This window comes from Talpa occidentalis, unplaced genomic scaffold (assembly GCF_014898055.3).
Source record: "Talpa occidentalis isolate TD23 unplaced genomic scaffold, MPIMG_talOcc4v2.1 talOcc4.8, whole genome shotgun sequence".
In the NCBI taxonomy this organism is placed as follows: domain Eukaryota; kingdom Metazoa; phylum Chordata; class Mammalia; order Eulipotyphla; family Talpidae; genus Talpa; species Talpa occidentalis.
The window spans coordinates 104,447,082-104,464,512 of NW_023605194.1; the positions used below are offsets into that span (position 1 = coordinate 104,447,082).

The following is a 17,431-nucleotide window of genomic DNA, read 5'->3' on the forward strand; positions in this document are numbered from 1 at the left end:
TGGTGACATCACAGTTCACTGTTGTTTTTTTCACTTAACAAACTGGGTCCTCATTTCCCTTCACCTGTGCTCACGGAGTAATGCGCGACAGACAAGTATGTATTGAAAAAGGAAACCACATCCCCAGGAGGTTAAGAGACGTGAAAGGTAGATATTAAAAGTCTACTATATAGGAATCCCAGGAGGCAAGAAAAGAGAGAATGGAAAGTAGACAATGAACAAAGCAGACTGAACAGCAGTTCTGTATTACCTTTGAAAACCTTGAAAGATTTCAGCATTCCAAGACAGATCAACCTGGCTCTGAGTTCTTAGGATAAGGAATTTATAAAATCTGATGTTAGATTGTGATTGACACTCTGGATGCTTTCATACACATCACATCATTCATGTCAACAGATGGCCTGCAAGAGGAGCAGGTAGCAGTGTCCTGCAGAAGAGCGGGCTCTGACCCAGGGGCTGGCTTCCCCAGCCTGTGGGTAGGCAGGGCCAGGAATCCCACAGACCTGGAAATTCCAGAGGGTTCCACAGCGCACAAGCCAGCTCAGCAGTGTCTCATATTGCAAGTGCCTTGCAAAGAGACTCTCTGCCTTCCTTTTTTCCTCCAAGACTGAGTTCCTCTTGGGCATTGCTTCTAGCAGAGTCTCTGAACAAATCTCTCATGAAAGGAAACATTTATACCATAGCGATACTTGACAAATCCTAATTTGAAAGAAGTCACCAGGGGTTGGGTCCCAGATGCATCTCTGTCCCAGTTGCCGATCTGCTAATATTTACCATCTCATTTTTTTGTGGGTAAGCCCCACTGTGCTTTGGGTTTCTTATCTGTTAAAATGGTGGAATCTGTGAAAATCTAAAAAAAGAGAGATTGCAGCAATGAAGGAGGAAACGTAGCAGGCATTCGCCAGTGTTTACCGTAGGAGGAGAGGGTCCCTATTCGATAACTTCAGCAGGTCAAAATGGTGTTCACAAAAAAAGAAGACTGAGCACTATAATCTCTTTCCTGCAAAAGGATTGTTCTGTGACAACCTGCTTTTGGCTTTGTCTATCTTAACATTTGGCTCATGTTTTGGCCTCCTTGACTATGTAGAGTCTTTCACGGAGAGCCTAGGAGCCGAGGTGTTTGTTCTTAAAGCTCTTGACTTTCTCATGACTTCTCTTACCTGCTTTCTCAGCCCCTGCGCAAACCTGAGTGGCCTTTTTGAACTTGAGAAACACAAAAGGAAGGGAGAGGGAAGCAAAGCAGAGAAGGCAAAGTCTGGAGAAAGAATAGGGCTGACATCAGACCATCTGCAGTGTTTTCTCTCTGTGGGCAGCCTGCAGTCCCTTCGTCCACTCCCTGGGGCCCTGCAGCTCTGTCAGGTGTGCTGAAGAAGGGCGCTGGGCTCACTGCCAGCACAGGCTGCGTAGCGCTTGCCTTGCTCTCTCTGCAGGAGTGAGCCTCGTTCTGCTGGCCTAACTGGTAGCTAGCGTGATCCTGCCCCTTCATTCAACCATAGAACAGGGAACGTCACTCTCTTTCTAAGGTGTCTTCCCCAATTCCTTTTAGTCCCCAATGTCTGGAGCACATGGGGCCTCAGAGCATGAGATACATTTGGGGGTTCATCAGTAACTTCTTTTTTTTAAAGATTTATTTATTTATGCATACAAGAGCTGGGGTGCAGGCCAGAGATGTGGGGGTGAGAGGATTCACCAGAGACAGAGCAGGAAACAGAACAGGCAGATCGACTGAAACACACTGCTGAGGGGAGCAGTGTGCGAGACAGGAGAGGTCTGCCGCGCCATGGGGGTAGCTCCCTGGCCAGCCGGGATTGAACTCGTGCTGCAGAGGCTGTGGACAGCCTCACAATGCTGGGACTTAACCCCTTGTGCCACTAGGGAGGCCCCAACATTAGTAACTTCTTCCCAAGCACATGCTTTCCTGCCTCCTTCACCCTGGTCCTGCCTTTCCTGAGTCCGAGCACCAGGAGTGGTCTCCCTTGTCTCCTGCCAGATCCACTCCTCTTTCTTTCTCCTCTTTGCCCAGTGCCTCCCGGCCAGAGCTTTAAAAAAAAAAGTGAGAAGGGGGAGGAGAAGGGAATGAGAAAACCCAGGCTATTGTGACTTACCAAGGATTTTTGTCAAAGATGAAAGTATTAAAATATACCAGGCAGAGATGGAAAATGGTGCTGTAAACTAAGAACACATGTTTCGCTTTAGAAAAGTAAAAATCACAGAGGATCATTTTGTTTCTATTTTGTGTGTTCCCCTTCTCCCTGTTTTCAGATGGTGGTAACACAAAATCAATAATAGGGGACCCGCTTCTTACCCCTTTATGATCTACAGTACCTTTCTACAACTTGAGAAATTCAGCGTTCCAGACAAATGGGCATCAGGTATTAGGGGAAGTACCTTTACTGCCACCCTCCACTCCGGACTTGGTGATTCTGATGGCCTCCCACCCTTGCTGCCCATCCATCCGTCCTGAACGCCTCAGCCAGATTAACAGTGAAAATCTAAGTCAAATCAAGCTCAAACCCTCCATTGAATTAGCCCAGTGTCCTTTCAGAGCCCCCAGTGACCTCCCACCCCCACTGCCTCTCTGACATCTGCCTACCAGCTTCCTGCTGTTCCCTGAACTGGGATGCACCCTGCATTCCCACCTCAGGGCCTTTGCACCTATGCCTTCCTCTGTCTCTTATGCTTTCCTCCAGAGAATTGAAGTCAGTCTCCTCATATAGGTCAGTCATTCCTCAAAGGGCATTTTCTTAGTGGGATTTACACTGACAGCATTTTCTAAAGCTGTACATCCCACCACACCCCTGTACACCCTGTCCTTAGCAGTTGAAGATCATCCTGGAAGCAATGGTCATTTTATTTCTCTTTGGATGGGAGGACAACTTTGCTTGAGTATCTTTGTCTTCTACTTTGAAATGATTGCCTCGTAAGTGATAATCTGTTCATATTTTTTTAAGATTTATTTATTTATACATACAGGAACTGAGGTGCAAGCCAGAGGTGTGGGGCACAGGGGGTTTGGTGAGAGGATTCACCAGAGAGAGTGGGGAGCAGAAAAGGCAGATGTACTGAAATACACTGCTGGGAGCAGCAGGCGACTCAGGAGAGGTCTGCTGCGCCATGTGGGTAGCTCCCTGGCCAGCTGGGTAATCCATGCTGCAATGGCTGGTGATAGCTTGATAGCTCTGTCTCTAACTAATCCTGCACCACCAGGGAGGCCCAAGTCATTCATATTCTTGACAGGGCCTCTCTGTGGCCAATGAATGTATGAGATCTGGAAAAAAGTGGATAACCTGTTCATATTGAACAATAAGATAAGTACTGGAGGATAGATGCCATGCGGATCCCATATAGATATGCAGGAATGGATACCTCAAGGCTCAAGTAAAATGAGTGTGTGTGCATGTGTGTGTGTTTCAAAAGTCCGTTCTAGGATTTTTGCCGATTCAGCATCCTGGTGTCCAGGAGAAATGACTCCACTCAACTCCTTTTTATCCATCAACAGGGTGGACTAAGTGCCCAAGCTTTTGTTCGTGTGGAAGTAGAGGACGTGAATGATAATGACCCTGTGTTTAGCCCATCAACCTACGTGACGAGCATCAGTGGCCAGATGCAGCCAGGCACTGAGATCATCAATGTCCTCGCCAGTGACAGGGACTCTGGACTATATGGAACTGTGACTTACGAGCTCATTCCTGGAGACTTGTCATCCCTCTTTGCCATCGACTCCACTACAGGTTTGTGAATTTGGCAGCATTTTACTCTGAAATCAGTAGCTTCTGTAGAGCAGGCAGAAAATTAGAAAAAGTGGTCTTTTTCCATAGTAAGGGTGTGGTAGGACTCACTTCACCTTCCAGAAGGCATCAAGATACATTGAAAATGTCAGGTCAGGTCAGTTAGGTCTGCAGCTGAGCCCCAGCTTTACCTCCAACTGAGCTAAGGCTCTTTGTTGGGACTCAGTCATCTGACCTCCAAAGCAGTATTAATATCCCAGTATTGCCAGGTTTATTTTAAGGAGACAAGGCAGTAAAGTATGAGAAAGAGCAGTTTTCATTCATTCATTCATTTTGCAAATGTTCATGTCCTGCCATGTGTATCAATGTGGTAATAGATGCTACTAGTGCAGAGTGCAAAGTGAATAGACATTAAGAGCAGACCCCTTCCTTATGCTCCATCAGGCCTTCCCTTGGTTAATTTGGGTCTTAGCTTCTTGTCTATAAAATGACATCTAAAGCTCCCTTTGGTTCTCTAATATGGCATCACATATCTGCCAACCAAGTCCATTGGGCATGGGTTCAGTGTTCTGTAGATGTCTGTTAGGCCCAAGTGCTCTAATCATTAGGAAAATGTTCTTTATGCCTTTTCACTCTGTGGGTAGTGTTCTTACTTTCACACAGTAACTGTTATTTTGTGTTCTTAGTAGAGTGTCTTCAAATGGTATCTGATCAACATTTATATTTTTTATTTGTTCAAATTCTTAAATGATGCTTAATTAATGACTTAGGTACATTGAAAGAGGAATGGATCAACAAAATGTGATAAATACATACAATGAAAAGGTATTCAACCTTAAAAAAGAATGAAATTCTGGTATAAGTTACAACACATAAAACTTTGAAGACATTATGTAAGTGAAATAAGTCCGATATAAAAGAACAAATATTACGTGATTTTGTTTATATGAGTACTCAGAGTAGTCATATTTAGATACAGAAAGTAGAATGGTAATTTCAAGGGTTTGGAGAGAGAGGGAATGAGTAATTAGTGGCTAATGGATAATGAGTATGGAATAAAAAAATGTTCTGGAAATGACTGGTGGTAGTAGCTGCACAACAATGTGAATGTACTTAGATGACACAGAAACATACACTTTAAAATAGTTAAAATTGTAAATTTTATGTTATATTACCATATTCAAGTACATAAAAATTATATGTTACATAATAAAATTATGTTATTTTACAACAATTAAAAAAAGTGAAACTAAAAAAAGAAAAGAAATAACATTGAAGAGGTTACCCCTCCCTCCCCTTCCTATTGACTTGTTGCTAAAAAAATAATGTTTAAAGTATTTGTCTATAAGGGAAAATAATGTTCAAAGCATCTAATATTATAATAGTACTCGAGATATTAGAGACACTGTGGTCCAAAAATAAAGGTGTGAATTTTTCTTTAACATTGTTTTCTCTTAATTTTTTTTTCAATTTAATGTTATCTTATTGTAGTAAGAATGTTTAACACGAGATCTTCCCTCTTAAAATGTTAACTGTGAAATGCATTATTGCAGGCTGTCGGTGTATGTTTGTACAGCAAATCTCTTGATCAAATGAAACTTAGTGTCTTTGGATGAATAATGTCACCCTTCTCTTTCCCAGCTGGCTGGTCCCCAACAACCACCATTTCCTTCTTTATTTTGTGAATTTGACTATTTTAGATGACCTCTTATAGGTTATTAGAGATCAGTTACATAAATAGAATAATACAGGATTTGCTTTCAGTTACTGACTTATTTTACTTAGAATAATGCTCTCTTAGGTCATCCGTATTGTTGCATATTGCAGAAGTATCATCTTTTTTAGGCCTGAATAATATCCCACTGTATGCACACACCACATTTTCCATATCCATTCATCTACTGACAGACATTTAGGTTGTTTGCACTTCTCACTTCTTGGCTACCACGAGCACTGTTTCAGTGAACACCGGCAAGCAGCGATCTCCAGGTAGAATGTGTTTGTGACAATGATCACGTCGGGTATTCCATTAGGCATTTTCTATGCATTGTATTATTGATCTTTACAACATCCTTGGCATGGAACAATATTCATTAGCAACAGACAATAATTTGCACAGGAAATCTAATCTACCAAGTCAGTTTGCCCTCTCATCCAGCCTGGTTAGGGAGAGTCACTATTTCTTGCCTGGAAAGTGCACTTCATCTGGTGTGTGTGACTGTGTGGGGGGCTAGTTGTTTACAATGGACGTCTGGATAAGGCAAAACTTTCCTTGCCCAAAATAATCCACTGACGTGGCCCCTTTAACATTTTCAAAGATCAGAAGAAAATACTATTTTAGGAAATTAGTCTGCTTATCTTGGCTTTTTCAAAATTCATCTAAACTGAAGACCTTAACTGCTTGTCAAATTGTCAGGCCCTCTAGGCCAATAATGTTGCCAAATATATATAGGTCAGCTAGTAATCAGGGCACACGATCTAAAAGCATTTGGGGGATTGTTTTTAACAGACATCAACACACCCACCGTCTAGTTTCCCCTGGAAGATCTTGGAGAATGAGCTGTACCGTGTTCTGTTTTTAGAAGTGATCTGTGTCATGGTCCTGGCTTCAGTCAGCCACAGGCTTCCATTCTTGGCACAGGTGTAGGACAAATGCCATTGTTAATCATGGAGAACATTTTACTTGGGTCATTATCTAGGCAAATAGCATGGTATTGTTTTTTTCTTGAAGCAAAGACCATATTCGTAATGGAAGTAGCCCTGGGTGGTTATTGTTGGCCATTTTGATGCTGGTGCATTTAGATTGAAGACATTTCTCTGTCTTCCAGTGCTTAGAATTTGGTTGCACTTAATCATAACTTGTGAGACATTTATGAGGCCTGATAGTGCTTTACTTTAACCTTTACAAGAGAATTGAGCAGCATCTTGACTTACTATGGGAAAATGTTACCCAGTAAACAGGTGGTCTCCAACTTGTACAATTGAATTCAAGTTCACCTGTTGGTTGCCTGCAACGCAAAATACATTTTCTGTATTGTTTGTAATAGTTAGAATTTCAGGTCATGATGTAAAAGCTAATTTAACTGCTGATGTTCTCAACGAACACGATGAAGAGTTGTATTGGAATGTGATTTTCTGAATCTGTGTTTCTGTTGTAACCCAGATAAAACCATTTCCACCAAAAACGCCTGTCTCTACAGAGGCTGCCAATGTAAACATAGTCTCAAGAAGTTGCCTCTATCAATAAATATTTGTGGAATAATGTGAATAAATGATATCTACAAGTGATTGAAAAGTTGCAGCTTCTTAACAGTATGCCTTTGATAATATAGAGCAAAATTATCCCCATCATAGCACGGGTGATGTTCCAACCTGACTTTCCCATTTCCTGTAAACTCTCCCAAACTTTCTCTTTAGCTTGACTGTTTGGGTACTTTTCTTGACATATATACTAAATATAACCTCCCCTCCCCCCCCCACACACACACAAGCACACACAGTTGTGTGTGTGCTTGTGTGTGTGTATATATATATATTATTATATATATATTAATATATATATATTATATATATATATATAAGCATATATATATAAGCATGTATACACACACACACACATATAGTTATGTAGTATGAGGAGGATATTGAGAACTGATAAGCTAAATTATACATCGTCTCTTCTTCCTGAGGCTCTAAAGTCTCTTGGAGACACACAACTGGTTCATTCATCCCGTCACTTTGATGCCCTATCAGACATGCTATTTTATAAGCTTATATTCTTTGTGCTGTGGCCCTTGTTTTCCTGAAGACAAGGGATTTCTTATTGATCTGTTGTTGTACCACAACCAAGATGCCTGCATTAAAAATAGAGCTCTCTGGCTTCTTGTGTTCATCTGGTTAGGAAAAATGTTTTGGAGAAAACTGAAGGGGGTGCAGCCTCTCATAGTTGTTTTCTCTTGTGGGTTTATCTTCCTGTTCTGTTTCTGGTTTTCTAAGTTTGTTGTTGGTTCAAGGAACATTTTTGTAAAATGTGTTTGGGCACCAGGAGAGAGATATTGGATTGAGCCTTCGTTTCTCTTATTCTCGGCTAGTTGGGTTCCTTTGATGTGGGCACGAGCCGACCACACTGTTTTGAGTTTGAAAAGGAGGAAACACAAGAGGCATATTTATTAATAGCTCTTTTTTTCATGCGCCTTTAATCCTATTTTATGAATTATGTGTAGATTTTTTCCCTCTACATTGTTTGAAGTATCTCCTAGTAGCATGAAAAGAACAGTTCTTTAGCTTTTCTTCTTAACCATTTATTTAGTAATTTGCACTGAAACATGTGTCCTTTCTAATTCTGATAATTTTAAATTGACAGGTTCCAAGCATTTATGTTGATTATTTATTGCTGTCCAACGACTTCCTTTGCTGGGCTACCTGTGGTTAAATTCTTGTGGTCTGCCTCTTTTTATAGAGGCAAATTAATGGTATCAAGACAAGCTAATAAAGGTTCTCAAAAAACAGTAACTTATCTATTCAAGGCAGAAAATGGAAGCAATGTCATTCTTTCAGTATGTATTTATCCAGTGCTTATTATGTACCAAGCATTGTTATAGGTGTTTGGGATACCTCAGCAAATAAATAAAAAAAAATCCTATCATAGAGCTTGCAACAAAAGCTTATGTTGCCTGTCTATTGTCTGTTCTCTGTTTAGTTGTGATGTACACAGATTCCAAGTTTAGCACTACAGAACAAGAAATTAACAAGCCAGGGCAGCTATACCTCTATGTCTTGTAATCTTTTGTTTGCCTGGGGTGTGTAGATTTTAACACAGACCCTAAGTAATGTAGTACAAACTCTCTTTTTCTGTATTTCAAGGGCAGATTCATTTCTAATGTTGGTTTTTATGCTCGGATTTCAGGCCCTGTAATGATTATCATAATTCTTTATGATTACCACTTTCCTCCTCTTAGAACATTCTGATATGGAGTTAATAAATTAATACCATACCTCATTTTAAAGCACATCAGCCTGCTCAGCTAAAAAAGATGGCTTTCTTTTATTTGCAAAACAGAGACAAAAACTGATCTAATCATAGCATCTATTCAATGTATGTCACCTTCATAGGAAACAAAAGCATGTTAGGGATTTCTCAGTAGTTTTTCCAGCCAAAAGTTAGATTCTTGTAGGTGGAAGCACCTTTACAATTCAGTTTCCTCACCTAATGGAGGAGAAAAAGGACTTTGAAAGGGATGTGGTGACTTACCTCTATCACTGTTGGTAAGTAACAGAATTGGACGGGAGCCTCATCCTAGATCTGTGATTTGTCCTTCTCCTGCCCTGTCTCAAATAATGTCAATGTCTTTTTCATTTATTGCCTATTGGAGCATTACATCAACTTACAGAAATAAGCAAGGTCGATATTTTTATGCCCATCTGCAAATTAAGAGACTGAAGATCCCAAGAGTTTAGTGACGTACTGAAGGTCACAGTAGTAAACCTGATACTTGAATTTACTTCTGTTAACGCCCATTTCAAGGCTCTTGCCATTATTATGACTTTTTTTTAGAACTAAAGACAAAACTAAGATAAATATCATTTCCATTGATTCAACTAAATGAGACAGAAAAATGACCTCTCAGTGTGATTTCTATAAAAGCCTGTTTAAAATGCCAAATTATTTGTTGATTTATTCTCTCGTCTCAATTGAATCAACAGAGAAGCCAGTAGACTCTTCCAAAATGAGTACATTTTTCTTAAGAATTGTTTTTCGTTGTCAATATGAGATAGATTTTTGATTTGAATCATAGCAACTTGGTTATCTAAATTTGTGTGCAAACTAAATAGCATAATGTCTTCTTTTTGATGAATACGTTTCTGTATTTTCACAAACTGAATATAGTGGAGGAATTATAGATGTCAATAGCCAATACAAAATTGGTATTGATGCCCCATAGTTTGTATTTTATTTTCTTTTGAGAAAACTCCACTTACAGACTGAAGAGCATGCTTTTATTTATTTATAATTATTATTTTTTATTTTTACATCATCGTTCATTTTTTTTAAAGATTTATTTATTGACACAATACAGAGACAGAGCGGGGAGCAGAATAAACAGACAGACCAAAGACACTGCTGAGGGGAGCAGTGGGCAAGGCTGGAGAGTCTGCTGCAGAGGCTGCAGACAGCTTCACAGCGCGGTGCTCAACCCGCTGCACCACAATAAAAATATTGTTCATTTTTAAACAATATTTGCTTCCCCCCACCCCCTCAGGTGTAGTCCCCATAGAGTTTCCTTCCCCAAGGCACCTGTGCACCATCACCTCAGTCCCCTGTGCTCCTCCCTCCCTCTCTCTGATCCCTCTCCCGCCTCCTCCCCTGCAGGATGTCTCTGGTTTATAATTGTCCATTTTTGCTTTGTTGTGTTTTGAACTGTTATTTTTTTTTTACACTGATGTCTTATTGGGTTCCCCTATATTCCTGCTATAAGTGAAACCATCCGATATTTTTCTTTTTCCTTCTGGCTTATTTCACTGAGCATAATTCCTTCTTGCTCCATCCACTTTGCTGCAAATGGCATGAGTTTATCTTTTTTGATTGCTGAATAATATTCCATTGTGTATATATGCCACATCTTCTTGATCCAGTCATGTATTTTTGGGCATATGGGTTGTGTCCAGGTTTTATCTATCGTAAATAGTGCTGCAATAAACATAGGGGTACAGGTGTTCTTTTGAATCAATGTTTTTGTGTCCTTTGGGTAGATGAAAATCATGCTTTTGTGCTTAACTGCCCCATAGCTTACTTGTTAGTAATGGCCTGTAGTATATTTTCCTACTATAAATTATTGAGTGGGCATCACCTTTTTTATGCCCAGAAAAATGATAAAACTGTTTGCCAGCTTCTTATAAACTGGAAAAGCAGCAATAATTCTTCATCAGTATTTATCACCTGTTACTTGTTTTTTAATTCTTTCTCCTAACCAGGAATTATTTACTTAACATCGACTCTTGGCCACCTGGAATCTACTGCCCTTCTGTTGATGGTGTGTGCTCGGGATGGTGGCGGACGCTCCTCCCTCATCAACGCCGACATCACCATACATGTTCTTCAGACAGCTCTGGCTCCCGCTGAATTTGAAAGGCCTAAATATACTTTCTCGGTTTATGAAGATGTGCCGAAAGACAGCCCTGTCGGAACAGTGAAAGCAAAAGAGTCAAGTATGTGCTTACTTCTTACCCTGCATTGAATCCATTACCGTAGCACTTCCTGGATTTCTTGGATGCCACAACTTACTAAAACTTTCCTTGTCTCCATGCAGAAACAGTGAAGGGAGAACACACAACCTGTGACTTGATTTTTGTTTTTTCATCATTATTTCTGTCTAATCATTTTTTTTCCTAATCACAAAATAGGTAACTTTTAAAAGAATGTTTAAAACAATGCAAATAACTTGAATTTACATAGCATCTATCTTCTGTAACACACTCCCCCAAACACATACACATGACACACACACACTTAAAAACTATTTTTACAAAAAATGCATCTTACTATCTTTGTTGTTCTGTAATGACCTTCCCTCTCCCTTTGTCTATTGTGCAGTTTGCAAGGTAACTGTGTAACATTGTCTTATTTAAAGAAAAAGTGAACAAAAAAGTTTCCATGTTATTTTAACTTTGATATAAAATACATTTGACCTAAACCCTTTTGCTGCTCCCAGTTTGAATGGTGTGCAGTGTCTTGCGAGTACAAGCTGGACTCTCACAGAACCAGGACTTGTGGGGGTTTCTCTGCAGGATCCACCCCCCGAAGTGAGTTGCTGGTCCAGAGAGCTGGTCCTGCTGCTGGTAACTCCCCCTTTCTCCATCCTCTCACCCTTTCCTCAACTTTTGGAGAGGGTATTTGCCATCCATAAGTAGGTAGCACAGAGAAACATCAACGTAAGCATGACTTGGCTTCCTCAAATACGTATAGCTGGTGCCCAAACACTTGGCTGAGTATCTTTCCCTTTTACCTAATGCAAGAAAAATGAAGGAAGACAGTGAAACCTGCAGCTGGCTCCTTACCTATTAGAGATTACCTTTGTCCTGTAACACCCCTAAACCTTGTGTCCGCTCTTCAGCGGGCTTTGGAGAGCTAAGGAGGACATAAGACATTGCAGAGGAGGCATCATAGATGCATGTATATGAAGATTGTCTGTTTTCAGCATTTCCAATAGATACATCCTTTGGACATGCAGTGATTACTCTCCCTCTTTTTTTCTTTCCTTGTATTTATTTATTTTTTTCAGATTCCTCAGAGCCCATTTTTTATAGAATTTCCTCTGGCGATCTGGACAGAAAGTTCTCCATCCACCCGTGGCTGGGCATCATTCGAACCCAGAAGCCTCTGGACCACGAAACGCAGCCGGTGGTGGTGCTCACGGTCCAGGCACAGCTCGGCAGCTCCCCGGCCTGCGGCAGCACAGAGGTCAACATAACCGTCATGGACGTCAATGACAACGGCCCGGTGTTCGCCAAAGCTTCTGACGAGATTCAGGTCTCCTCCACCATCTGGCCAGGCACAGCCTTGTACTGGGCGCGTGCAGAGGACAAAGACAGTGGGCGCAATGGGTTCATCCGCTACTCCATCACCGGGCAGGCCCCCGGCCTGTTCTCCATCGATGCCGGGCTCGGGGTGCTGTACCTCAACGGCAGCCTGGAGGCAGCCGTGCCCCCAGCGCACGTGCTCACCCTCCTGGCACAGGACCTTGGCGACCCCCCACGGGCGTCCCACTTGGTGCTGACGGTGGTCATCCAGAAACAACGACCAAGCCCACCCTTGGCCTTCGCCAACCTGGTCTATCATGTGGAAGTTAGTGAGTCTCTGTCCCCGACGACCCAAATCCTGCAGGTGCAGGCCCAGCCCCTGCGCCCAGGGCGCACGGCCTCGCAGCCCCGCTATGCGCTGGGGGCCGGCCGCGACGCTGTGGGGTTTGGCATTCACCCCGAAACCGGGTGGATTTATCTGCGACGACAGCTCGACTATGAATCGACGCAAACATACCATTTTAGAGTTTTTGCCCGGATCCTGGAGGACAGACGGTCGCACAATGTGAGCACTTCGGTAATTGTGCATGTGCTGGATGAGAATGACAATCCCCCTGCCTTCTTGCAGGAGGTGGTGTTTCTGAAAGTCGAGGAGAGCCCCCTACCCCAAGGGGTAATAGGCAGAATTACAGCAAGTGACAGAGACTCGGGAAAGAATGGACAGCTGTCGTATTTCCTTTTGTCAGATGGAAAATTCTTCAAGATGAATCCAACCACAGGTAGCCTATGCAGCTTCCACTCACTCCTTTAAAATTGGAATTGACACAACTCAAACCTTGCAACATTAGTACAAACCTATAATTAAAACTCCACTTTCCTAGAAAGTGTGTTGATGCTAGATTTGTGATTTTATAATCTAGAATTGTGACTTTAAAAGGAAGTAACTGTTGAATAGAATTTTACCCATAAAGTTTTGTATTTTTTCTTGCTTTGCATCACTTTTTGCCAATATGTGATTCTTACTCTGGATTAGCCATACAGGCAGAACTGGATAGTCTTTTTTTTTTTTTTTTTTGGCCAACTCTCCTTTTCATTGTAGCTATTTTTAAAAAAATGTTTTTTTTTTTTTTTAATAGAGGCATGTTTTATTTATTTATTTGTTTGTTTGTTTTGTTTATACATGCACTGGGTACAGTCAGAAGTGCGGGAGGGTGAGAGAATTCACCAGAGCCAGAGCAGGGAGCAGAGCAGGCAGAAGGACCGAAGCACACTGCTGAGGGGAGCAGAGGGCGGCAGGAGAGGTCTGCGCGCCATGTGGGACCCTCCTCAGGTGGCCGGGGAGCAGCCGGGGATCAAACCGGCGCCGCAGAGGCCGCGGGCAGCTTCGCAACCCAGCGCTCAACCACTGCGCCACCGGGGAGGCCCTAAAAAAATGTTTTGAGCCTTTATTTATTTATTTATGCACACAAGAGATGGGGGGGGTAAGAGGATTACAGGCCAGAGATGTGGGGGGTAAGAGGATTCACCAGAGACAGAGTGGGGAACAGAACAGGCAGACTGATGAAATACACTGCTGAGGGGAGCAGCAGGTGAGTCAGGAGAGGTCTGCTGCGCCATGTGGGTTTCTCCCTGGCCAGCCGGGGATAGAATTCGTGCTGCAGAGGCTGTGAATTGCTTCATAGTGTGGTACTTAACCCCTTGCACCACCAGGGAGGCCCATTGAGCCTTTTTTTTTTTTAATAGAAATGTCACTGATGTAAAACTAGAAATCAACCCATTAATTAAGATCTCAAAGTCACTATTTATTTCCCCCTTCTCATTTTGATAAGAGAAACATATTGAAAGAGCAGATATTTACAGAAAATTTTTCCAAGTAATTCTGAAATTAAATATAAAGATGTTATTATACTGAACCTTTGATGTGGCATAAAGTTTCAAGGCCTCTATTTAATCCCTGCAACCACCTACATTAATGTTCCTGCTGCTCCTATACCACTGGAGACCCCAAGACTCAGCTAGCTCGGAGCTTGAAGTACATGAGTAAGTCACCACTATGTCCCCTTTATTGATGTCCTTCATAGCCTGTCAGTGGTGCCCCCTGCCCTGTAGTGCAATGGAATTGAATTCTGTCAAAGACCCTGATGTGTGAATCAGGAAAAGGTGCCCCTCTGTCTGGTCTGTGGCACGCCTGTCCTCCACATCAAGGCCAGTCCTGCTAGAGCTGGGGACTCCAGCTCTGTGGACATCAGCCAGGCCCACCCCAGGCTACGCCTCGCTGCCTTTGCACCACTGACCTCCAAACAGCTGCTGCTTGTCAACCAGCATTGGTTCATCCAGTGAAAAAGTATTTGCCATTCAGGATTTAGGGTTTTCAGAGGAAAATGACAGTTTGGAACTTTAAAGATATGGTGGTTTTATAAGTGATATTTATAAAAATCACACTTATGAGTACTCTATAAATATAGTTGATGTAGCAAGGAGTGTAGATGCAGTAGACACTGCATTTAACTCTTGAATTCTGCAATTTACCCAATTGGGAATTTTCTTTTTTTATTCCCTATTTCAGCTTTTTGTTTTCTTTTTTGCATGCTGTCATTTCCTTTGTATTAAGAAGGCAAAAGCTCTCAAGATGGCAGTGTTAGAGCTGGTGGTTGTTTCATGTGAGCTTTCTCACAATTGGTTATTTTTTAAAACAGTGGAGAAATCCACACCTGCACAACTCTGCTGTAGGAGGTAGACGATCCTACAGGAGAGAACACTTGACCTCCACACCTTGGCGATAGATAGAGGCAGCTACAATTTTATGTCTGAGTCTCGTGGCTGAAACATGAGTGAAATTGGCCAGGAGACAGTTCCTAGCAAGAATATGTAATATAAGACTTGTAAAGCTTTAATTGGTATTGGCAAAGTCACTGGCTATACATATATTTCGTGATATAAAAGGAAGTAACTGTATACATAAAAGATAAACGTTGGCTGAAGAATTTATTTGATTTCAGCGAAGATAGTTGGCTATTATTTTAAAGTGATGATAACGACTACCACCTGTGTAATAATTCACAGCCTACAAAACAGTTTTAAATTGTGATTGCATTTGTTTGTGATGGGCCTGGGAAGTCAGCTCAGAGGGGACCTGCTGTTTCTGCTGTAGAGAATCTGGAACCAACTCAGCTTGTGAGGTTCTGTCCAGCAGATGAAGAGGAAAATGCCCCGATTGTGAATCATGTGCGTAATTATGACGTTTTCCCAGAGCACTTTATTTTTTGTTTTCACCAACTGATTTTTTTTCAGTTTAAGCGGTTGATGGCAGACAATCTGAAATGCAAGGAGTGACAAGTTTAAAGTGGCATTTTCACAAAAAACCTCAGAAAATCCTCTCAACAGTAGAGCCAAACTGCTAGTACACGTGGTTTTGGAAGTTGTGCTTTTGCACCAGAGCTTTTTATTTGATTTTCTTTTCTTTGAATTTGTTAGGGGAGGGTGTTCAGGATGGACAAGTTCTAGTGCATGGGGTCAGCCCCTTTCCTTCTGCTCTCTGCTCCTCAGGCGAATTCATCAGTTGGGTGGCCCTGGATCACGAGCATCAGGGACACCATGAGGTGACCGTCCTCGTCACTGACCATGGCACCCCGCCGAGAAATGCCACCATCTTGGTTTATGTCTCAGTCACCGACATCAACGACAACAGACCTTATTTCCCACAGAGTCTCCCGGGAAAGGAATTGCACATCAAGGTTTGTGGAGTGAAGTGGCGTCCAAACCAATTCGTAATATTCTTAGTCATTTGTTTTGAGCACCATCTTGTGGTAAAAAGTGTGAATTTATCAAATCAGTCTTGGTTGGGAAGACCTACAAATTGTGCACAAGTCAAAAAGAAATACCATTTTGAAAAAAGAAAATGGTTCTAGGTGCTATTTGAGATACACCTCCAGTTGTTTTATACCGTAGAGCCCTCATCATCTATGAACGTAAAGGTGACTCATCAGCAGCAATGCTCAGCTGGGGTCATCTTTCCAGGAAATTGCACGCATCTCCTAGTGCAGAGCTCAAGGATGGTTAATGTGGGGGATGTTAGTGGCTCAACGTGGAGAGATGTAGCTCTTGAAATGGTGGAAGCTGATCATTGTGAGCACACACAGAAGCTTCTGATTATAACGCATCTTTTTTTAACACATCTTTTTAATGCATCTTTTTCATTTCCATGTCTTTGAAGTCTTTATAATGTACATTATACATTAGCATGTAAGTCCATGTGTAATAAGTATATCTTGGAGGTACTCATGAAAGTGTGGGTTATGGGACTGAAAATTTGAGAAGCTACTGCTCCCAGTGTTTGAATTGGATGTTCACATGGCACTCATGCATATTGAACAATTCAACAAAGAAAGTTAGTAACTTTAAACTCATCTAACAAAGCTACATTTAGAGAAAATTCTGCCAAAGTAAAACATTATGATATTGTCATTATGATTTTTGGTTATGTCATTAGATGCTCATATGAACAGTTGAAATGCACACGTCAATTTCCATATTCCTGACAGTGATTGTTGATTATTGAGGTATGTTTCCTGTGTGGGATATATTTTCTGAAGTGTAGTTTTATATTGATATGTAGCATATTTTGGACCATACCAACAATCCTTCAAACATATTCACAGGAGGTAATAAGTGAAAAAATGCTAGTATTCTTAAACTAATCCAAAATCTAAGATTGGTGAATTAATTCAATTTACATTTTTTAGAAAATCAGAATTAGTTCAATTGCCCCAAACAATTCATTGAAATTGATTTAAAGCTTTAATTTTGTTTTGTGGATTCTTTGCATGGATTTAAACCCATATAAGTTTTTATAGACACTTGAATAAGATGTGGATTTACAAATAATTTAAAATGTCTAGTAGTTATGTATTCTTTTATTTAAAAGTTCGTTGATACTTCTTTTTTAAAATTTCTGTAATCTGTAAGTCATTTGTTTTAATGACAGGTTCTGGAAGGTCAACCTGTAAATATGTTGGTTACCACTGTGTTTGCAAAGGATCTTGATGAAGGAAACAATGCAGAAGTTATATATTCAGTATCTCCAGGTAAAAGTCACCGTCCGTAAAGAATGAAGAACCTTAGAATCTCCTCTTTTGTCTATCAGCTATCTCCTTCTCTGAAAATAGTTGAATTTGAAAATAACACCA

General features: G+C 41.2%; 1 protein-coding gene across 1 annotated transcript in view; it reads left to right on the plus strand.

Moving 5' to 3' along the window:
• DCHS2 (dachsous cadherin-related 2) overlaps positions 1–17,431 on the plus strand; it is a 162,653-nt gene that overhangs the window by 93,989 nt on the left and 51,233 nt on the right. The window contains exons 3-7 of the mRNA XM_037497763.2: positions 3,500–3,731; positions 10,701–10,934; positions 12,008–13,024; positions 15,792–15,979; positions 17,230–17,329. Coding sequence (XP_037353660.2) covers positions 3,500–3,731; positions 10,701–10,934; positions 12,008–13,024; positions 15,792–15,979; positions 17,230–17,329 — 1,771 coding nt within the window. The remainder of the gene's footprint in view (positions 1–3,499; positions 3,732–10,700; positions 10,935–12,007; positions 13,025–15,791; positions 15,980–17,229; positions 17,330–17,431) is intronic.